Genomic DNA, 23,787 nt, shown 5'->3' with positions numbered 1-23,787 from the left:
CTTCGATAGAATACACTTTCATAAAGTTCTCTGAAATCATCTCTAAATGTAATAAGCAGTGCTTGTTGTTCCCGCAGATAATTTCTCTGTCAATCCTTTCATTGATATATAAATGTCCGTCGTTTACATTGAGAATAAAATACTGCTTCCTACCTCTGGACACAATCCGGGCTCCTCCCTCTGATAACTCCTTTGTATCCATCCCCAGATCCAGAGCCACATTCCCAACAAAAGAGCCTTTCCTCATCTCCTCGGGTATGGAATAACGCAGCTGCCCGGAAGCGGCTCCAGAGACTGACAGCAGAGCAACAAGAAGCAGCAGAGGAGCCCCGGAGTGACAGCGCCTCGAAGACTGAGCCCCGGAGTCACAGCGCCTCCATGACTGAGCCCCGGAGTAACAGCGCCTCGATGCCTGAGCCCCGGAGTAACAGCGCCTCGATGCCTGAGCCCCGGAGTAACAGCGCCTCGAAGTCTGAGCCCCGGAGTGACAGCGCCTCGGTGACTGAGCCCCGGAGTAATAGCGCCTCGGTGACTGAGCCCCGGAGTGACAGCGCCTCGGTGACTGAGCCCCGGAGTGACATCTCATTGTCCGAGCCCGCAAACAACAACCCCTCGGTGTCTGGCCCATGGCAGGCTCTGCGGTCCCTCGGATTTCCAGAGACTCTAAGAGAAAGGTTTTGTGCGAATCTCCAACGCAGGGCAGCCAGACGTGCGCTGAGGTTTCAGAGATCTTCCCTTCTATTTCCAGACCGGTCATCTCGGCTGTATTTATACCACACGGTGCTCCCGGTTTCTGTTTTTGGTGGGGGAACAGCGGCGCTCAGTGTCCTAATCAATGACTGCAGCAGCCCATACACCGGGACTACCGAGCATCTCCTACTGTAACTTTCATTAGTTAACTCCTCACTCCGCGGCACAGAAACAGGATGCAGAGACATGCACTTCTCTTCTAGCCTAGCCTGATGCGTTGTTAGGTTGGATGCAGGCTGCGGGAATGGCGTTTGCTAATCTTACAAATAATTAGCCTTAACTACAAAGTTCTTGGTCATATTCATATGACGAGTTTCCCGCACACGAATGGAGCTCCCGTGCAGCACAGCAAACACCTTTGGTTTTAAGGAACAAGCGATGGGACCCTGGCGAATCTTCGTCTTTGGGCGTCCATGGCGAACCTTCAACAGTTACAGGTATGATTTGAGGCTTTGGGCGCTGGCGATAGTGACTGCCCTTTCTGGGTGTTGTTGCATTGCTGGAAGGACTGGCAACAGGCGGGCACTTCAGCAAAGCACCTGCCACATGCATAGGGAAAATGTGCAGTGGATCTTTGAAAAGAGAATAGACGCTGCGTTTGACACCACATAGGGACAGGGATAGAGACAGAAGGACTGGTTTAGATTTTCAAATGATTCCACAGCTATTTATGCAGGAGACAGACTATACAAGCACAGGGGCACATCTCTCGCACAGCTGGACTGTGATTCCGAAGTGTTATTCATCACAAACATGTCTTGGCTCGAGAGAGAGAGAGAGTGCAGAAAGAGTCGCAGTAGAGAGGCCCAAGAACCACTGCTCTAACAAGTGGCATCTGACAGTTGTGACATATTTATAACAGCTTATAAAAACCACTCAGTATTCATATGTAGTCATTTACCGTGATGCCACTGGCATTTTCCATGTTAGAAGATGAGACATACATTAGCACGTAGGTCTTTGTATTGGGTAATGCCTTGTTTGTGTTTGATGTTCCAGGGCACAATCTACCTAGAGAGGAAGCGATCTAAAAAAAAACTGTTTTTCGTCAATGGACAAGATACTAGGAAGAAAAGGTTCAATAAGGTAAACATTCATGCAGAAGAAGATGCTAAGAATATTGGGCTTAAATCTGAACCCTGGGACTGAGTGAAGGAAAGGTAAAAATACAATCTAGAGTCCCCCTATAACAACTCGTTTTAGAGGCCCAACAGAGAGGTAAAGCGGAAATAGCATAGTTTTCTGTTGGTCCCTAGGACCAAATTATTTGAGACGAAGCTCACTTCAATAGAAAAAAGTGTTCAAGAATTCTAAGCATATAAATTCCATTTTCTCAGTTTATATAATGTAAAATCTCACCACCCACATATTACAATACTATTTCTTCGACATTAGTAGAGTAATACAAAAAAAGAATGGGACATACAACACTTGTTTGAGGCAACACAGATTCTTCTTTTACCTAATTTGTCAGATAACAGTTGAACTCTGCCTTAGATCTCAAACACTGAACAATGTTTGAACATGAGACCAGAAAATATCTAAATTAAATTCCTGGAGGGGCGACACACAATTCTTTACACAGATTCCGGAAGATTTATGGGTATATATGACCAAGGTTTGTTTGGTTGGCTTCCTTAGCAATGAAACTCCATTAAAAAGATAGTGAAAATATCGACCGGAACTCCCTAAAGGGCAATGCCACCCCATATAATGCAACCCAAGAACCCCCATCTCTAAAAACAGCAAAATAAGTTCTATAACTGGTTATCCCAAAGGTGCAAATGCAACACTCGAGGAAGAGCATTCAGATTACCAAGTGGGGGCCTAGATTAAGCAGTATATGTGCAAGTTAAATCAAATAAATGGCAGTACCTTCAAAGAAGAGCCGGACGACACAGTGTGGGCAGGACTCTCCAACTAGTGTGCATGACAGATGCAACAGAACATACTGGCTGTATGTGAATTAAGAGAGCATACTGAAGATCGAGGGACTGTTTTGTGCATGTGACAACAAATGGGAGGCTCAAAATTGTCCAGTAAAAGAGTGAGGCCACCATTACCTCAGCACAACACAACTGGTGTCTCCGCAGCAATCACTACCAGGAGACATTACTTCGATCCCTGACGCCAAAGAACAGGCGGCTCTAAAGGCATCTCTAGAATGGCGGGAATAGCAAGACTATAGTAATATAAATGCAGATATTGAACTGTCTTCACATTTCCTAAATTAGCTGATTTTAAAGTTGCCTAAGTCACGTAAATGGGAAGGATAGACTTGTGCTGCCACCACAGTCACTTCACGTCATATCAAATGTATTTACAGAGCGGCTACACCCGGGAGTATCCAGGCACTGGGAGCAGCAGGCCACTCAATGAGATTCCTAATTTAAAAAAAATATATAAATACTATTTCCAACCAGCTTCTAAATTGGAGAAGGGCATGCACGTTTGAAGGTGAATAGGCAATTCATTACACAGTTTGTTCCCACTATTCGAAAAAGTCCTCCTCCTAGGTTAAACACTAGAGAGAGAACCTGAATTTGGAAAAATCGAGACATCTCTTACTAGACAACCTCAATTTTCTACTGGGAATGTAATGTCAAAGTCTAGTCCGAGAGGTTTACCAAAAATTGCATGCATGTACCCGTGCCTCAAAGCAATGTAACTGTGCATAGTGGAGCGGTTCATGGAAGCTCTATGCTATTGCAGTTCAGTAACGAACTTGCAGCTTCGTTGCTAATTGAGGACATCATGAATTCTGATGAGTTCATTTTAAAACACTATTTAAAATTGGTACAACAAAAAACGCCATGCTTAATGTAAAGCGTACTCGTTTGTTGTACCTAGGACTTCATAATCGCACAACTAGCATTTTTACACAAATTATTTTTTTGCTTCTGTGGCTTATACATAGGCACCTCTTGTGCAGTGACTTTTCTAGCAAGCATGTTACAACTTTTTAGATTTGGAACCTGAAAAACATGTTGAGCATACACACAGCTTTATAAAGAAAAAGCACAACCATGGGAATTTGTGGACATAGTCTGCTTTACACGGATGCACATGGTGTCCTGATTGGCTAGTTTAGCTAGGCAAGAGTGCCCATACACATTCAGTAGAACTCTGATCGTTCTGAAGCAATGACCCAGTTGAAGTGAATTTAAGGTGTGAGGATGCTGTACTGTTTTGTTATCAGTGGCTAGTGGTAAGATAACTCATGGATAGTTGAAGTCAAGTACGAGTGAGAGGACTGCGCACTGTCGGGTTGTGAGTGACAAAGGGTATGTACATTCTTGGCCAGATTAAGTATGGTTCAGGTGACAGGAAACTGCACCATTGTATTTTGAGTGGTTGTGTGTGTGAGGGCACATGACCAATGGTACTGTGGTAAGGGTGAGGAACCTTTGTACCAGTTTATAGTGCATCACAGAGGGCATCACGATGAGGTGGATGGCAGTTGAGGAGAGAGAATTCCATTCGGGCTGTTTGGCATGGGGTATATACCTCTTGTGGGTATGTATGTTGACATTTCCTGCTGTGTGCTTTATTTATGGCGGAGTGTAAATATGGAATATGTGTCCAGATGTGTTAGTATGTCTGTTGCTTGATTAAAATGGAAGTCAGTGGTGTTCCCTTTTCCCTTGTGTCCTCGGTTGTAAGTTTGTATCACTTACTTCCTGCTTCTCCCATAGAGATGTGGTAAAACTAAATGTATGGTTGTCATAGATGGGGTGCCTACCACTTAGATTAGAGGCGGAGGAGACTCCCCAGGACGTGCATCTGTTTAGTCCTTGTTGGGCATAGCTGCCATCTTTTCGAGTTCCATGCATGACTTGTTCCGCAATCCAGGTTATCCTTTGCATTCTGGGACATGGAATGTTTTTTTTTTTTTTTTAAACAATGCGACAAACATATCTACAAACCTCAGGATGCAAAGAAAGAAACCTCAAGTGGAGAACAAAGTCATGCATAGATCTGAGAAACTTGGCTGGGTCGGTTAGAGTGTTGTGTGTATTAATTGAGCTACATGTTCCTTAAGGCAGAACAATATAAAACAGTCTGAGCTCTGTGTGATTCATTTGACCGAGGTTTTATAGACAAACATTACAACAATTTCACTCTTTCAGCTTCAGAATATCACAAAAATTACTTTGCATGCCTGTAACCCAGCTGCTTTCTGGCTTCTGAAAATATACCAAAAGAACACAGTGCATATAGTTACCAACTGGTGCACACTCATTTATTTCTGTGCCTTTTCCTTAAATAGTCATTATTATGAATGCTCATTTCTACTTAAGGGGTAGAGCTATAAGTATATTAGGTTCTCAGATGCTTGTTCCCGGTCCAGGAAGGACTTGGCCTGGCAGTTCGGGCTCGACTGCTCCCACGAGGACCAAGATCAAGGCTGATTTGCATATGGCTGGGTCCAAACTGGGGTGGCATAGGGAGCAGAAGAACAACGGATTTAACCCAGATCTCTTGACTGGGGGTGAGTAGTTGATAAAGAGTCAGCACTGTCAATCATCTTGCTATGTTTGTTATGTTCACCCTAAGTGGCCAAGGGTATGCCCAGACGTGGGTCCTTTGCTTGCTGTACCACTGGATTCAAGTTAGCCAGGCTGATGAGGGGTGATACCCCGCAACCAATTCCAGGCTGCTTGTTTCCGGTCCCGGGAGGACCTGGCTTAGAAGTTCCGGCTGGACAATTACCATGAGGAGCAGGTTCTTGGGCATAGCCAAGTGCAACTGAGTCCCTGGTGAAGACGTTTCAACAGTTTCTAGATTAATCAACATCTTTGAAAAACTCAGGAGGGGGGGTGTGTGTCATTAATGTCCTGAATAAAGAAGTCTACGTGAAAAAATTAAGTGGATTTTCCACAACAGCTTCAAAGTTAAAAGAGCAGGTGAGTGATTCCCCCAACATCTCCTCTCTCTCGATCCTTTCAATCATGGGCAGGTTCCCAGTTTCCGGGTTTATTGATAAAGACTGCTTCTCTGCATTGGAGGCAATATGCAGGTTCCTGTCTTGCAAATGCCCGATATTTAACCCCAAATCCTTCGCTATGTACTCAACAACAGAGCCCCTCTTCATTTCTTCTGTAATTGAATATTGTATCTGTGTACACACCGCCTCACAGACCAAGAGAAACAACAAAACGTCAGTACTTGCCACCTGCATCGGAGTCCTCCTCTTCCTGTTCAAGCCATAGTCGGCGCTGCCTGTGTGCGCGCTTCATTGACGATCGCAGAGACTTTCACAAGTATTCTAATAAAAAGAAGACTTTCAAAACCGAAAAAGGGAATACAAAAACTAATTTGCATCCAGGAATGAACCAGAGCCTCCCCTTCTTCAATGTGCCAACTCTCGCAGTCTAGGCGTCTTTTGTGAAGAGTAGGTTTCAGCCCTTCTGAGTCCTGCTTCTCTACACACTGATTGCGCGCTCCAAGAGCAGGAGACCATGCCTGCTGTTACCCAGTATTTTACAACAGCGGCCCTCAGTAGGGTGGAGGTAACTGCAGCCAGGCTGCAAGGAACTCTTGGAACCAACTGGAAACTTCCAAACCATTAAAAAAAGGAATTTCGTCTCTTCAAAATAAACGTGTTACTTAGGAATACATTACAAATGTAAAACGTGTCTGCTTCATATCGACATACTGAACGTATGGAACCAAACTGAGCGCACTCCCTTGTTTGAATGTACCCACGGGATTATGTAACTGAAATTAATTAAAGGAGAATGATAATTGTACTTTATCTGTGATCAACGTTTTTTTCAAACGCTGATGATGCAGACAACCAAAATCAGAACAGTAAACGAAAACACATGCTGAGGGTGACAAATACAAACGTGTTAAAAACAGACCAACTGTGGTATCTGAGAAAGAAAGAAGTAAGCAGATTTACTGCAACAGTAAATTAGACACATCTTCTGAAATTAAGCTAATGCACCCAGGGGAAATGCCTCGGGTTTGGCTGGCTCTGTTTTTTTTAAACTTAAAAACAGTACAGCTTCGGGGGCTGTAAAGGGGTGTGGTGTTTTAAGCTAAAGGCAATGAATATCTGTGAGATATGGAAAACTTCGGGGTCCCTCATTACATTCTGTGGGTGGGGGATGGCCTAATCTTTTTCTTATGAAAATGAGGCTGTATAGCTGTTTTTATCCCCCATAGACTACTGCATCCGCCCCTTTATCAATCCTGATGAATCCAAATAGCCACTTTGGGCTGCTGTATGTAAACATTCAACTTCATTTGGAAGGAATAAAAACAAGTGTGGTGTGTGTGGGTGGGGGCTCAGGCAGTGGTACAGATAGTGGGCTTCAATCAGGCGTTAGAGGTTGATATCCTAGAGATTGCTACCAGCGTGTTTTCCTGAGGCGAAAAGCCGGGAAATTATATTGTGTTTGATGTGTGTGCTTACTGGTGTATTTTAAAAACCTTTTTAAACTTTTGCTAAATTTGCACATTGTCACTTTGTTCCCGCTACCCTCCTCTGACCGCACAGCCGATTTCACGCTGTCGCGGATCGAGCCGGGGGTCAGCCGCCATCTTAGGGAGGTGCAGGGATCGCGGTCTAGGCTCTCAGACCCTCCCGCCCTCCCGGGTATTTAAACAGCTTCTTCAACACTGCTCGGTGATTGCTACCAGCGTGTTTTCCTGAGGCGAAAAGCCGGGAAATTATATTGTGTTTGATGTGTGTGCTTACTGGTGTATTTTAAAAACCTTTTTAAACTTTTGCTAAATTTGCACATTGTCACTTTGTTCCCGCTACCCTCCTCTGACCGCACAGCCGATTTCACGCTGTCGCGGATCGAGCCGGGGGTCAGCCGCCATCTTAGGGAGGTGCAGGGATCGCGGTCTAGGCTCTCAGACCCTCCCGCCCTCCCGGGTATTTAAACAGCTTCTTCAACACTGCTCGGTGATTGCCACCAGCGTGTTTTCCTGAGGCGAAAAGCCGGGAAATTATATTGTGTTTGATGTGTGTGCTTACTGGTGTATTTTAAAAACCTTTTTAAACTTTTGCTAAATTTGCACATTGTCACTTTGTTCCCGCTACCCTCCTCTGACCGCACAGCCGATTTCACGCTGTCGCGGATCGAGCCGGGGGTCAGCCGCCATCTTAGGGAGGTGCAGGGATCGCGGTCTAGGCTCTCAGACCCTCCCGGGTATTTAAACAGCTTCTTCAACACTGCTCGGTGATTGCTACCAGCGTGTTTTCCTGAGGCGAAAAGCCGGGAAATTATATTGTGTTTGATGTGTGTGCTTACTGGTGTATTTTAAAAACCTTTTTAAACTTTTGCTAAATTTGCACATTGTCACTTTGTTCCCGCTACCCTCCTCTGACCGCACAGCCGATTTCACGCTGTCGCGGATCGAGCCGGGGGTCAGCCGCCATCTTAGGGAGGTGCAGGGATCGCGGTCTAGGCTCTCAGACCCTCCCACCCTCCTCCTGTATATATGTGTGTCATTTCCCGTCCGCGCCGATGGCGCGCCCGTCTGCGCCCGTCCGCGCCCAACCGGGCCCCGGGGCCAAAACCCCTGGCTCTTTTTCTACGGTGCCTCACTTTTACACTAGTAGACAATTACTCGACTTAAGACCTTCTTGTACGCATGAAATGCATACATTTGATATGCTTGGCTGTTTTCCTCAGCACTGCCCTGACTGCCCATTTCTGCTAAATACTCCTCTACTATGCAACAGTCAACGTCAACTAGTGACTATTCCTTCTCCTCCTGGTTTTACATTTATTAGTCATAATTGTCGTTCCTTGCCTAAACATAAGCGCAACATTTTCGATTTGCTTATTGATGAAGCACCGGAAGTATTATTCATCACGGAATCCTGGCTTCACGACAGCTCCGGCCCCGACATCGCCAAAGCGCTGCCCACTGACTATGCCATTGTTCGCAATGACCGTCCTAAAAGGACAGGGGGTGGTGTGGCGATCATCTTTAATAAAAAATATCAGTGTCATTCGGACCCTATTACTTTGAACGGATGTGACGCTCTGTTTTTCAAGCTTACCTTGAATCCCAATTTTACTCTTACAGGGCTCCTAATGTATTGTCCTCCGGGCACGGCAAATTCCTGGTATACCCAGTTTTTGGACTATATATCATCTGTGCTTATTTCTTCTAGTAATTTTCTGGTTATTGGTGATCTAAATTTACATTTGGATAACCCCAATGATCATTCTGCTGATAATTGCATTACTGATCTTGCCGCCATGAATTTAATTTTACTTAATAAGGGTCCTACCCACAGGGGTGGGCATCTCTTAGATCCTATTTTCTCTAACTCCTCACATATTATATGTTTTCCCGCCTTGCCTGTCTCCTGGTCCGATCACTATCTTGTCAAATTTACTATAACAAATAATAAAACTCAGGCTATAGTTAATCCTGCTATGAATCTTAAAAAAAGAGTTTGGAAAAATCTGGACATAGCTGCTTTCAATAAAACTTTATATGATCTTATGTCTAAATACCCATTCATTTTAGACAATATAAATGCATCTGCTAACTCGGTAAATTCCTGGCTCGCTGAGGCTATAAATACTTGCCTCCCTCTCACAAATAAGAAAAATACTGTCCACAATTCCCCTGCCCCATGGTACAATGAAACCCTCCGTGTTCATAAATCTCAATGTAAAAGACTTGAGCGAACCTGGAGGAAGGACTATTCCATTGCTGCTGGGCTTACGTATAAAGCTGAACTAAAACTTTACCATAAGGCCTGAGCTCTCACCAGAGCTACCTATGTCAACAACTTGATTACAGTAGCCATAAATAAGTCCAACGTTTTATTTAAGGTGGTAAAAGATCTTGCTGGCTCACAGACAGTTGCTATACCCCCCCCCCCTCTCTCCAACACAAAATGTGAGGAACTTGCCCAATATTTTATATCTAAAATTGATACTATTTACAAAGACATAGTAGCCCAGGAGAAATCCGCCGTTGGCGTATTTCCTTCTCTCACCACTCCTTGCCCTCCTCTGGCCTTACTGCAGACTTGGCCAAATCTTGTACCCGCTACCCTTTTGGAAATTTTAAACAATATAAAGTCTGGCTCACCCATGGATCCCCTACCTATTTCGGTTTTACGTCAACTTGAGCTTACTCAACTAGATGTAATCTGCACTTTGTTAAATGCTTCTCTTGATACAGCCACGGTCCCTCAGAGCTGGAAGCATGCAATGGTGATTCCACTTCTTAAAAAACCCACTGCGGATCCAAATGTAGCTGCCAACTTCCGTCCCATATCGCTGTTGCCGGCTTTTTCGAAAATTTTGGAACAGCATATTCATTCACATCTATCTCGTTTTGTCGTCACCAATAAGCTCCTTCATCCCTCCCAGTCAGGCTTCCGTCAAGGCTTCTCCACTGAATCCACTCTCTTAGGAGTAACTGAGAATATTCGCCAATTATTCTATCGAGGTGAAACGGCTGCACTGATATTGCTCGATCTCAGTGCAGCCTTCGATACTGTTTCGCACAGTATCCTTCTCAGTAGCCTTGCCTCTTTTGGTATATGTGACAAAGCCTTGCATTGGCTTTCATCCTTTCTTACTGACCGGACTTTTCAAATTTTTTCCAATACTTCCACCTCCAATACTTATCTTTCTCAACATGGTATCCCCCAAGGTTCTATCCTAAGTCCTCTTCTTTTCAATCTTTATGTTGTCCCGTTAGCACATGTTGCTTATCACTCTGGTCTTCATCTTTTTACTTATGCAGATGATTCACAGATTGTATTTTCCCTATCCCAAGCCGACCCTTCATCACCTTCTTCTTTACAAACAGGTCTTAGAGACATCTCCCGCTGGATGAGCTGTAATTTTCTTAAACTCAACAGCGATAAGACGGAGGTGCTCGTCTTCGGTAATAAGCCTGACCTTTGGAGTTCGAGACATTGGCCGTCAACTATGGGCGATTTACCCATTCCATCGGAGCGAGCGAGAAATCTTGGGGTCATTATCGATAGGGAGCTATCGATGAAGGATCAGGTAAATAAAGTTGCAGCCACCTGCTTTACCATCCTTAGATGGCTGCGTAAAATCTTTTGGATCCTTCCCTCTGACACCCAGAGATCTGTTGTGACGGCGCTGGTGACCTCTAGATTGGACTATAGTAATGTGCTCTATCTGGGGGCGACCAGGGCGGTCTTGCGCCGTCTCCAACTAGTCCAGAATGCCGCTGCTCGGCTTCTGTGTGGATGTCGGAAATATGATCCAATTACCGAACGCATCAAACAACTCCATTGGCTCAACCTCAATAAACGAGTTAAATTCAAGGCACTATGCTTTATGCACAAAATAAAAATTGAAGTTGCCCCCTCCTATCTGCAATCTCTTGTCAAATCCTATGTCCCTACACGCTCCCTCCGCTCCTCCTCCCAACATCTTTTCTGTGTGCCTAAGTTTAGGCTCACCAGAGTGGGTGGCCGCTCCTTTTCTGTACTTGGACCCAGACTTTGGAACTCTCTTCCTTTGGACCTACGAGTAGAGCATTGCCATCTTCGCTTCCGCAAAGCCGTTAAGACCTGGCTTTTTGCTCAATAAATTTCTCCGATAAGCCGCAAGGCCTTAAGTCCTGGTTTTTGCGCAATAACTCCCTCTGGATTACTATGCTATACTGTCAATCAGCGCCGGGAAACCCTTACGGGTAGCTGTTCGCGCTCTACAAGATTAATTAATAAATAAATAAGATTAATTAATAAATATTGCATTGTGTTAGTGGTTACTTCTCTAAACAGCTTCCTAATAACAGAATAACAGAAAGGCCGAAATGATCATGCATTACATAAATAACTATGAAGTAACATGTAGCAATATTTCGGAAAACATATTTCCTTTTGGACTCCTGCTATACAGAAAATATTAAACTTCCACTCAAAATGTTACCAAGAACAATGGATGCACAATTTAGCTGTCAGGTCCAAATAATTAATGCGTTGCCCAAACACACATACCCATTCAGATATTTGTGTGTGTAATACATTTTCAAAATAATTGCCAAATGAACAAGGCTGAGCTTGAATCAAGGGTGGGAATCACCAATTATATTTGGAAGAGTGATGTTCTTTTTCACAATCGAATATTTGAAAATTAGCTTCTAAATCACTCTGTTTGTTTCTGCTACACATGAGCTACTCAGAGCACTATAGAATGGAAGACCATTATTGAAAACCATTTCTGAATAATATGAAGATTATGACGTAGCTCTAACATTTAAAATAGGTCATTTTCTGCCAGTTGAGCTTGCTTTAGTTAGCAAAAGACGTATCGAAGTGTAAATATACCATTGCTTGGTATTCTCAGCTGGCATTGTAGAACAGTTAATGTGACCGATATTTTAATAGATATATAAAAAAAATAAGTAAACTTACTTCAATAAACAGCTTGTCCTCTTTGCCTATACTTAAAAAATCATCAATGAGGAGTGGTGGTCCTCGACTCTCAAGATTCTGATTAGCTGAAAGAGTATTTGAGTCCTGTGAACTTTGGAAGTGGCACTGTTTTTTCTCAGAATCTGTTGTTAAACATACATCATGAGAATACGTCTGCAGAAAAGCTCTGACTCCATCAATGCCCACAAACTGAGAGGTAGGAAGTGCAGTGAAGTTAACCCCGGATGACTCACAGTGTTGAGATTCCCTCCAGTGGTGAAACCTGATGGCCAAAAGAAGAATGATCAGGAAAAGGAACAAGAAGGAAACAACACCAACAGCAATGACCAGATACAGTGTGAGGTTCGACTCCAAATCTGTGGATGTTGAAGGTTTGTTTATATCGTGAAGTATTTCTGGCAGACTGTCTGCCAAAACTATGGTCACTGTAACTGAGGAAGAGAGAGGGCTTTGCCCATTGTCCTTCACTAAGACTACAAGGAACTGTTTTATTGCATCTTTTTCCATAACAGGGCGAGCTGTCCTGATTTCCCCAGAGTGAACACCTATTGTAAAAAGTCCCTGGTCTGTGGCCCTCAGCAGCTGGAAGGACAGCCAGGCGTTCTGACCCGAGTCTGCATCGACAGCTATCACCTTAGTGATCAGATAACCCGGTTCAGATGAACGAGGTGCCATCTCTACCCCAGAGGAGCCATCGGTGGGGGTTGATGGGTATAATATTTCAGGGGTGTTGTCATTCTGATCTTGTATTAGGAATTTCACAGTGACATTACTCATAAGAGATGGAGAACCACCATCTTGCGCCTTCACTTGAATTTGAAATTCTCTGAACTCTTCAAAGTCAAAAGACTGTAGTGCATACATGACACCAGATTCCGAATTGATAGATATGTAAGAAGACAATGGTGCATTTCCTATAAATCCATCAACAACTGAGTAACTGACTTTGGCATTCTTGCCCCAATCCAGATCCGTTGCCCTGGCTGCAAAAATAGAAGTTCCTTGAGCTACATTTTCCATTATGTAGGCGTTGTATGATATTTGTTGAAATACTGGTGGGTTGTCATTTTCATCTGTAATCTGAAGGGTTACAGTTTTGGTTTTAGATAACGACGGAGTTCCGTTATCTGAGGCTGTTATTGTTATGTTATATTCTGGAACCTGTTCCCTATCTAAAACACTGTCCGTTACCAAACTGTAATAACTTCCAACTGATTTATGCAACTGGAAAGGGAGGTTAGGGGGTAAAAAGCAAGTAACCTTCCCATATTCTCCTGTGTCCCGATCATATACTTCTAGACGAGCAATCACAGTTCCTGGTGGGCTGCTTTCTGGTACTTGGTTGAGGAGCGATGAGAACACGATTTCTGGGCTATTGTCATTCACGTTAATAACCTGTATAAAAACCTTGCATCGTGATGATAAACTTTCATCACTTCCACGGACTTCAAATTCATAGAATTCAGTCTCCTCAAAATCAAGATTTTCAATCAAAGATACTTCCCCAGTTTGAGAATCCAGTCTGAATTTCTGCACAACAGTTTCCTTCATTTTGTTAAATGAATAGGTTACTTCTGAGTTTGATCCCTTGTCACTATCAACAGCTCTGATGGTACCCACAACAGTTCCCGTGGGGGCATTTTCCAACACACTGATCTTATAGACAGACTGCTGAAAAACGGGTGCATTGTCATTCACATCCTGCACATTGATCTGTATCCTCATGGTGCCTGATCTGACCGGATCCCCACCGTCCGTGGCTGTGAGGATCAAGCTGTGAGCTTCCTGCTCCTCACGGTCAAGCTGCTTCTCTAGGACCAGCTCTGCATACTTTGAGCCATCACTTCTGTTATTTACATCCAAAGTGAAATGTTGATTGTCACTGAGCTGATAGTTCTGAAGAGAGTACACGCCCACATCTGCGTCGTGAGCCTCGGGCAACATAAAACGCATTCCGGGTGCAATCATTTCAAGCACCTGTAATACTACATGCTCATCAGTGAAGGTGGGGGAATTGTCATTAATATCTATAATCTCAACTTCGACCGCATACACTTTCATAAAGTTCTCGGAAATACTCTCTAAATGTAATAAACAGGGATTATTGTTGCCGCAGATAATTTCTCTGTCAATCCTCTCATTAATGTATAAATGTCCGTCGTTTACATTGAGAATAAAATACTGCTTCCTACCTCTGGAGACAATGCGGGCTCCTCCCTCTGACAACTCCTTTATATCCATCCCCAGATCCAGAGCCACATTCCCAACAAAAGAGCCTTTCCTCATCTCCTCGGGAATGGAATAACGCAGCTGCCCGGAAGCGGCTCCACAGACTGTCAGCAGAGCAACAAGAAGCAGCAGAGGAGCCCCGGAGTAACAGCGCCTCGAAGACTGAGCCCCGGAGTGACAGCGCCTCGGTGCCGGAGCCTCGGTGGAACATCTCATTGTCCGAGCCCGCAAACAACAACCTCTCGGTGTCTGGCCCATGGCAGGCTCAGTGGTCCCTCGGATTTCCAGAGACTCTAAGAGAAAGGTTTTGTGCGAATCTCCAACGCAGGGCAGCCAGACGTGCGCTGAGGTTTCAGAGATCTTCCCTTCTATTTCCAGACCGGTCATCTCGGCTGTATTTATACCACACGGTGCTCCCGGTTTCTGTTTCCTTGGTGGGGGAACAGCGGCGCTCAGTGTCCTAATCAATAACTGCAGCAACCCATACACCGGGACTACAGAGCCGATAGTTTCACTTTCATTAGTTAACTCCTCACTCCGCGGCACAGAAACAGGATGCAGAAACATGCACTTCTCTTCTAGCCTGATGCGTTGTTAGATGGGATGCAGGCTGCGGGAATGGCGTTTGCTAAATTTACAAAGAAATAGCTGTAACTAAAATGTTCTTGGTCATATCCATATTTTTCCTCCTCTACATATGAAGAGTTTCCCGCACACGAATTGAGTTCACGTGCTGCACAGCAAACAGCCTTTGGTTTTAAGGAACAAGCGATGGGACCCTGGCGAATCTTCGGCTCTGGTAGTCCATGGAGAGAGAACCTTCAATAGTTACAGGCATGATTTGAGGCTTTGGGCGCTGGAGATAGTGACTGACATTTCTGGGTGTTGTTGCATTGCCGCCCGTGACCAGAGGGAGTATTCTTTTGCCGGGACCATCTCTATCTCCAAAGCTGGGTCAGCGGTGAGACGTCCAGCTGTCAGCGGGGACAGTGACGGGCACTTAGGTGCAGTTCGCCCGGTCCGTGAGACAGGCGAGGAACCAGAGTGGCACTGGCGCAGCCGCGGCCCAGAGCATCGAGTGGGAATGGGGTCCTGGGGGGGGGGGGCGACCGGAGGGAGGCCTGCCCCCCCCGGGGGAATTTGGGGCCGGGGAGAGGGGGGGGGTATAGATGGCGCCACACGGGGACGGGGTCTTGGGTTGTTGGTAGCTTTTGGGCTGGGGGGCGGGGTTGGGCTGGGCTTCCTGGTGGGCGGGGCTGTGGTTCCCGCCCGGCCACGCGGCAGAGACACCATTTTATGTGAGGTGTCTCGGCCGCCGGGCGGGGGGTAGCGTCGTAGAACATTTTTTCTTTAATTGGACTTGGTTGTGAGGAAATGCCGCGTGCAACGGTGCACGGACTGTTTACAGAGAGCGCCGGTGTTTGGCGGGCTCAATTGCACCATAGGGACCGCGTCGATGGAGGCGGACTTGGGACTGCAACTGATGGCACAGATCTCCCGGCAGGCCGGACACTTCGCGGGTGCAGGGACAGGCCGGACACGTCGATGGAGGCCGGAGGAGCTCGGGTGAGCAGCTTGCGGCTCCACGCGGCCGAGCGGATGGGCCTGTTCTGCCTGGTGCGGGCGGTCAGGCTCCCACGTGGGACTAGGTGAGTCCCGCTGCCCCTACCCGAAGGGTCCGTGCGGCCGCCGGGGGTTTTAACTGGGGGCAGGGGAGAAGATGGACGGCGGTGCTTCTTGGGGGAGTTCTGCTCTCTCCGCACAAGGGGTATCTATAGTTTAGCTGCATGGCATTGGGAGATTGTGGGTGCTGTGGTGGGTGTTGACGGGGTACCGTGGGGAGGATGATTGGGTACACATGGCCTAGTTTTATCTTCATTTTGTTATCTCAAACGTTATACAAAAAGCAGTTATGTTTACATTGACTTTTGTAAAAAGGCATGATCATGTTGTTCAGACTCGTCCAGCATGAGATCAATGGGATTTGTCTGAAGCTGTCAAGGTCCTCTGAGTCCATGTTTGTTTTCTTCGGAAGAGTAGAGTTCTTCTGGTCTTAAGGAAGTTGAGGAAGATTCCTTTGGCGAACGACAGACTGATTATGTTAAGTTGTTTGAGGACATTGCTGGTGAAGGCCTTCACAAGGGGTCGAAGAGGGTCCACTTTAGTTTGTTGTCAGTTAGAGAGATGGCTGCGAGTTATGTTGTGGCACAGCGCTGTCTCTTTTTCCTGATTGTCTTTTTGATGAAGGTTTCAATGGTTCTTTTAGTGCCTGATGGTGGGGCTAGCAGTGAGATCCGTGCAATGCTTTGTCATTTTCCTTTGGACGTTTCTCTTAATGAAACTTTTAATGTTGCTTATTACTGCTGGTAGTTATGTCCTTTATGAAGCCTACAAAATTGGTTATGGTACACTATTGCCGCACGCTGTTTGGTTCCTATTTAAAAGTGCTCACTTCCGGATTCAACAGTTTGGAACACCCTAAAAACAAAAGCCACAAAAATTGTAGAAGGAGCACGTCTGTTTAGCTAGTTTGTCATAGAGAAATTCTTCGCTTAAATCACATTGGTCTTGATATCCATAATCAGTCAAAAAACATCCTGCAACAGAAATTGTCCCAAAGAAAGCATCAGGAAATCATGTGTGGTCTTTGTATTCTTTTTATTGTTGCTTGTTTCACATATATTATCAGATGAAGACGCAGCCTAGACTAGACATGATTTCCTGAAGCTCGGCGAAGGAGCCGCCACTAAAGAATTGCAGCGCTGCTGAGAAATCACATTAATACCCCGGTACAGATGCTATAGTTCTCTTGAGATGCAGCAGTGTGGCACTTACGTTTAGAAGTGGTATAGTCCTATGAAAAAGCGTTGGCACTGTTCCAATACACATATATAGTCCCAGTAAAACGTTCCACTGCCAGTGTTGTGCTTAATTTACAAGTATTGGAATCTAGTGGAGAAGTGACGACACTGCCCTTAATTCAGAAGTACTCATTCCAGGGGAGAAATCCTGTACTTCTATGATTCTAAGCGCTTTAGGTAAGAGGTATGGACCATACTGTATTGTAACACAATGTAAATACCAGTGCCATACCACGTCCTCTGCAGAAGTGCCGATCCTGCGCAATTGAAAGTTTTGCGCAGCAGCGTAGCGCTTTATGATCCTATTAAACGTAGCGTCATCCTACGCCGCCAGATGAAAGGAGTGCCTGCCAGACGCGGCGCGCGCCAGCTCCTGCCCACTGGACGCGCTGCGGGTCAACTGGCGCGTGTCCCAGCCTGTGGCCCAGCGGTAGCCACATCCCCTCGGCCCCTTCCCGCCCTCCAGGTCTGGCCGCCTCTCCACGCCCACCATAAATATCCTGACAGTTCAAAGGCCAGGAAGAACAGCTTTCTGGCGGAGACATGCCCCGGCCTGAGGTTGCCTCTGATGCCCACCCGGGGGGACGCATGTCTGCGGACTCCAAGGGGGCGGAATGACTTTTATTATTAATTACGTTTTATTCATAATGAATATTGTATATCTTATTACTCGACCTATACGCCCTCTTGCGGTGTCAGCAGGGTTCGCAAGGTCAGGAGGTTGTGAAACCCACATTTGCGGCCAATGTCTTTGGTCTCGCTGCTCCTTTACTGACGGGTTATATCTATGCAGACGTTACCTGGACGAGTGGGCCATCTCCTATGCTAAAGTAGGGAGGAGATGCCTTGGACGAGTAGGCCATCTCCTATGCTAAAGTAGGGAGGAGATGCCTTGCATATGCAGGGGGAAAGTTGATTACCTCTTTCCTGGATTAGGGGGGATGTCTGTGGTCATGGCCGCGAAATATTGATTTCCCGCCTTCTTGGTACGAGGAATAGGGCTCTGTTGGGCAACTGCGGTGTAGGCCTGGGCGCTCATTCAATCTGATCAGAAGATGGTGCATTTGCCCTTACATCCTTTCATCTGACATGAGCGAGGCATGTGCACTGACAGGCCTAATATATGATACGTTACCAAAGTGGTGGGGTCCACCTGTTTCTGAAGTGGCGAGGGATTGGGTGAGTGGAGAGCGGAGCGGGAGCAGATGCTTGGCAATCCAGGTGGGGTATTGTACTTCATTTTAGATGGCGCTCGATTGCACGGCAACCCTTGGTAACTTTGGTGCGGCGCGGTTTTTGCGGTAGAGCACTGCGGAGTTGCACTTTGCGCCTCCGTTTAAGTGAAATATATTGAATTCTGGGCCCGGGTTCCTGTCTGGCAAGCTGTGAAACGTATACATGCTTTTCTTTACAGTTTATATCTTGCTGATCTTTCCTATGCAAGGTGTATTACGGAGTGCCACGCGGATATCTTCTGTAGGACCATTGTATTAGGGGGGACAAGGAGGCGAGCGCATAGAGTTTCTGTTAGTGACATTTTTCACGGTTGACGGCCTGGAGGGAATAACCTGACAAGATATCTGCAGGTGCGCTTGTGAATCCGGTGCACAAAATTCACGTTTCAATGAGTCGCGCGGGATGAGGGGTACATTCTCTGCAGTGGGCTTTTTCCTGGCGGACAGGCTCTGGAGGTGGCGCACTGTGGAGGGACTTCTTTCTGGGTGCCAGAGAGGAAGCACGGTCCCATGTCGGTGTGGTCATTCTACGGGGTGAGCTCGACTCCGTGGCCAGGGAACACGCCCGCCGGAGGACGGGGGGTCGCAACGCGCAGTGGGGTCTGACGCCGAACGGTGCTGCTGCCATGTCGGGGGCTGCGGGGTAGGGTAGGTGACGGGGGGTTTGGGGGCGCTGCGGCAGGGGTTTCTTCCTGGCGGACGGGCGCAGGTATGGGACACGCATCCGGAGGGCTTCTCTCTGTGGGCGCCAGAGAAGGGGCACGGCCCGTGTTAGTGCGGCATACCTGTTAGGGAGCTCGATTCCGCGGCCGGGAAGCACGCCCCGGGGGGTGACGTTGACTGAGGGCATGGCCCTATACAGTTAGTGACGGAGGGCATGGCCCTATGCATGGGTGGCGGAGGGCATGGCCCTACGCATTGGGGACGGAGGGCATGGCCCTATACATTGGTGACGGAGGGCATGGCCCGATACGTTGGTGATGGAGGGCATGGCCCTAGACATTGGTGGCGGAGGGCATGGCCCTATACCTTGGTGACGGTGGGTTTCTTCCTGGCGGACGGGCGCAGGTATGGGACACGCATCCGGAGGGCTTCTCTCTGTGGGCGCCAGAGAGGGGGCACGGCCCCGTGTTAGTGCGGCATACCTGTTAGGGAGCTCGATTCCGCGGCCAGGAAGCACGCCCCGGGGGTGACGTCGACTGAGGGCATGGCCCTATACAGTTAGTGACGGAGGGCATGGCCCTATGCAGGGGTGGCGGAGGGCATGGCCCTACGCATTGGGGACGGAGGGCATGGCCCTATACATTGGTGATGGAGGGCATGGCCCGATACGTTGGTGACGGAGGGCATGGCCCTAGACATTGGTGGCGGAGGGCATGGCCCTATACATTGGTGACGGAGGGTATGGCCCGATACGTTGGTGATGGAGGGCATGGCCCTAGACATTGGTGACGGAGGGCATGGCCCTATACATTGGTGACGGAGGACATGGCCCTATACATTGGTGATGGAGGGCATGGCCCTATACATTGGTGACGGAGGGCATGGCCCTATACGCGGTGAGGGGGTTTGGGGAGGGGGAGTCCTAGGGGGGGTCGAGGCCCGTTAACACGTCCCTCGAGTGGCGGTTCTTCCTAATATATGGGGGAAGAGTAGGAGAACTGTTTGGAGTATCGGGGGGTAGGTCAAGCACAATAAAGTATTTAGCCAGGTGTAGAGGCAAATTGACGTTATGCTAATTGTTACTGTTTGTGGGTTGTGGGAATCAGTTAGGGGAGGGGGTGGGGTGAGGCAGGAAATTACATATTTATGTTTAGATTGTGCGGCGCAGGCCGAGGATGTTATTGGGTAGGATGCACCTGCTTCCAATAAAGCGGCCTTTATCACACTTACCTTGAGTCTCGGGTCGGTGCTTTCTTCCCCCCCCCCCCCTCTCCCCAATGGGCCCCAATGGGGTCCTGGGGGGGGGGGCCGACCGGAGGGAGGCCTGCCCCCCCCGGGGGAATTTGGGGCCGGGGAGAGGGGGGGGTATAGATGGCGCCACACGGGGACGGGGTCTTGGGTTGTTGGTAGCTTTTGGGCTGGGGGGCGGGGTTGGGCTGGGCTTCCTGGTGGGCGGGGCTGTGGTTCCCGCCCGGCCACGCGGCAGAGACACCATTTTATGTGAGGTGTCTCGGCCGCCGGGCGGGGGGTAGCGTCGTAGAACATTTTTTCCCTCCCTCCCTCCCTGGGCCATGATACGGGGGGGGGGTGCCCACGGGCAGGCACTGCACTTTACGGGGGATTTTCCTTTTCGGGGGAGTGGGGGCATGGGGTTTTGGCTTTGTTTTGTTGGAGGCTGGTGTAAGACGGGGTTTGAACGGGGTGATGAGTTTGTTGGACGTTACACCTTGGTGGCCTTAGGCTTAATCCTTTTTTTTTTTGTATGAATAGAAGCAGAAGAGTTCGTGCTTGGTGGATAATTGCTCTTTATTTGCATAGCTGAAATCGTAGATGGCCGACATGTGTTTCTACTGTGGCGAATTGCGCCTGGGCTTTTCTCGGCTATTTACAATGTTTTGTATTCTGTGTAAAAAGGGGGTTTTTGGATTGGGTGGGGGGTTTTCGCATGTCGCTGGAGCAGGTGTGGGGTGCATTCAGTTTGTGGGGGCGGTTCTTCCTAATATATGGGGGAAGAGTAGGAGAACTGTTTGGAGTATCGGGGGGTAGGTCAAGCACAATAAAGTATTTAGCCAGGTGGAGAGGCAAATTGACGTTATGCTAATTGTTACTGTTTGTGGGTTGTGGGAATCAGTTAGGGGAGGGGGTGGGGTGAGGCAGGAAATTACATATTTATGTTTAGATTGTGCGGCGCAGGCCGAGGATGTTATTGGGTAGGATGCACCTGCTTCCAATAAAGCGGCCTTTATCACACTTACCTTGAGTCTCGGGTCGGTGCTTTCTTCCCCCCCCCCCCTCTCCCCAATGGGCCCCAAAGCAGCAGCAGGAGCTCAGAAACTGTTGTTGGTCTCCGTGAGCCCGAGTAACGCGATATTACAGCCACAGCGTTAGATGGACACCTGTTCTCTATTTACAGTGGTAATAGTGACCGCAGATAACCCGAAAACAATGTTTTGTGTCAATGCGACAATACCTACCCATCACTTTCTTAACTGACCCGCAACAACCGAGGCTGAAGGGCGTATGAGGCCGTGGGGTGAAGTTCATGGGAACAATCTCAATGCAGAAACATCTATCTGCACCCACCCTCCTGTGCCCCATGAGGCGTTTGATTTGCCTCCACTGCCGAGGGCATTTGGAGCAGGTATCTAACCCCTGATGGTGTCGTAGAGAAAGGTCAACACAGCTATCTCTGATTCGGCTTTGGGAGGGGGGGGGGAAGAAGAACTTTAAGTTCTTTGACTCAAACTGCAACACGCTCACCTCTGCAAGACCCCAAAAGAAACTAGCAAGAGGCGCCCCCCCCGCCCCCCCCCACTTCAGCTAAAGCACCTGCCACATGCATAGGGAAAATGAGGAGTACATCTTGGAAAAGGGATTATTACTGGGTTTTGTACCACACATGGACGGTGAATAGGGACAGACCGGCTCAAGCACAATAGCTGGTTTAGACTTTCAAATGATTCCACAGGTGTCTCTGAACGAGAGAGACTAGACATGCACAGGGCTCATCTCTCGCACTGCTGGACTGGGATTCCTAAGTGTTATTCAGCACAGACGTTTCTTGGCTTGAGACTGTGCAGAAATAGTCGCAGTAGAGAGGCCCGAGAACGACTGTTCAAATAAGTTGTATCTGGCAGTGACTGGGAGTCGTGACATATTTAGACCATCTTATTAAACCATCCGATATTCATATGGAGTACCGTGATGTCACTCGGCATTTTCCAAGTTAGAACAGGAGGTCCACATTAGCACATTGGAATTTGTAGAGGGTGTTTCTTTGTTTGTGTTTGATGTTCCAGGACATCATGTACCTAGAGAGGAAGCGATCAACACTGCTGTTCGTCAATGGACCCGAACCTCGGATGAAGAGGTCCAGTAAGGTACACATTCATGCTGAAGAAGATGCTGACATTACTAGGCATGAATCTGAATCCTGGGACTACAGGGAAGGAAAGGCTAAGACACTAAAAATAACAATCTAGATCCCCGGGCCCTATAACAGCTTATTTTAGAGGCACAACATAGAGGTAAACCGGAAATAGCATCGTTTTCTGTTGGTCCTTAAAACCATATTTTTTGAGACCAAGATAACTTCAATAGAAAAAAAGTCTAAGAATTCTGAGCATATAAATTAAAATTTTCAGAATATATAATGTAAAATCTTACCACCCAAATATTACAATCCTATTTCGTCAAACATTGCTAGAGTAATACAAAAAAAGAATGGGACACTCCGGACTTGTTTCAGGCAACACAGATGCTTCTTTTACCTTAATTTATCAGACAACAGTTGAACTCTGCCTTAGACCCCAAACAATGTCCGAACAATGTTTGAACATGAGACCAGAGAATATCCCATTCAAATTCCTGGATGGGCGACACACCATTCTTCACGCAGTCTCCGAAAGACTAATAGGTATGTATGAACTAAGTTTGCTTGGTTGGCTTGATTAGCAATGAAATTCCATTAGAACGTTAGTGAAAATAAAGACCGGAACTCCCCAAAGGGCAATGCCACCCCATACAATGCAACCCATGAACTCCCATCTCTAAAAACAGCAAAATAAGTTCTAGAACTGGTTATCCCAAGGGAGCAAATGCAACACTCGAGGAAGAGCATTCAGATTACCAAAGTGGGGGCCTAGATTCAGCAGTATATGTGCAAGTTAAATCAAATAAATGGCAGTACCTCCAAAGAAGAGCGGGCCCACAGTGTGGGCAGGACACTCCAACTAGTGTGCATGATAGATGCAACAGAACATGCTGGCTGTATGTGAATTAAGAGAGCATACTAAAGATCGAGGGACTGTTTTGTGCATGTGACAACAAATGTGAGGCTCAAAATTGTTCAGTAAAAGAGTGAGGCCACCATTACCTCAGCACGACACAACTGGTGTCTCAGCAGCTATCACTACCAGGAGACATTACTTCGATCCCAGACGCCAAAGAACAGGACGCTCTAAAGGCATCTCTAGAATGGCGGGAACAGCAAGACTATAGTAATATAAATGCAGATATTGAACTGTCTTCACATTTCCTAAATTAGCTGATTTTAAAGTTGTCTAAGTCACGTAAATGGGAAGGATAGGCTTGTGCTGCCACCACAGTCACATCATGTCAAATGCATTTACAGAGT

At 47.0% G+C, this 23,787-nt stretch overlaps 1 protein-coding gene across 16 annotated transcripts in view; it reads right to left on the bottom strand.

The window, feature by feature from the left end:
• LOC144769402 (protocadherin gamma-C3-like) overlaps positions 1 to 23,787 on the bottom strand; it is a 917,178-nt gene that overhangs the window by 244,255 nt on the left and 649,136 nt on the right. The window contains exon 1 of one of the 16 annotated variants that reach the window (XM_078653487.1): positions 12,143 to 14,445. The exons of 14 other annotated variants lie outside the window; for them this stretch is intronic. In XM_078653487.1, coding sequence (XP_078509613.1) covers positions 12,143 to 14,404 — 2,262 coding nt within the window. In that variant the 5' untranslated portion in view covers positions 14,405 to 14,445. Of the gene's footprint in view, positions 1 to 153; positions 239 to 12,142; positions 14,446 to 23,787 lie in introns of those variants that run through there. One more of the 16 variants, XM_078653494.1, reaches the window with a different exon arrangement.

The sequence above is a fragment of the Lissotriton helveticus genome, chromosome 7 (assembly GCF_964261635.1).
Source record: "Lissotriton helveticus chromosome 7, aLisHel1.1, whole genome shotgun sequence".
Lineage (NCBI taxonomy): Eukaryota > Metazoa > Chordata > Amphibia > Caudata > Salamandridae > Lissotriton > Lissotriton helveticus.
Note: the sequence above shows the minus strand (reverse complement) of the source record. Positions and strands in the feature narration are given on the sequence as shown.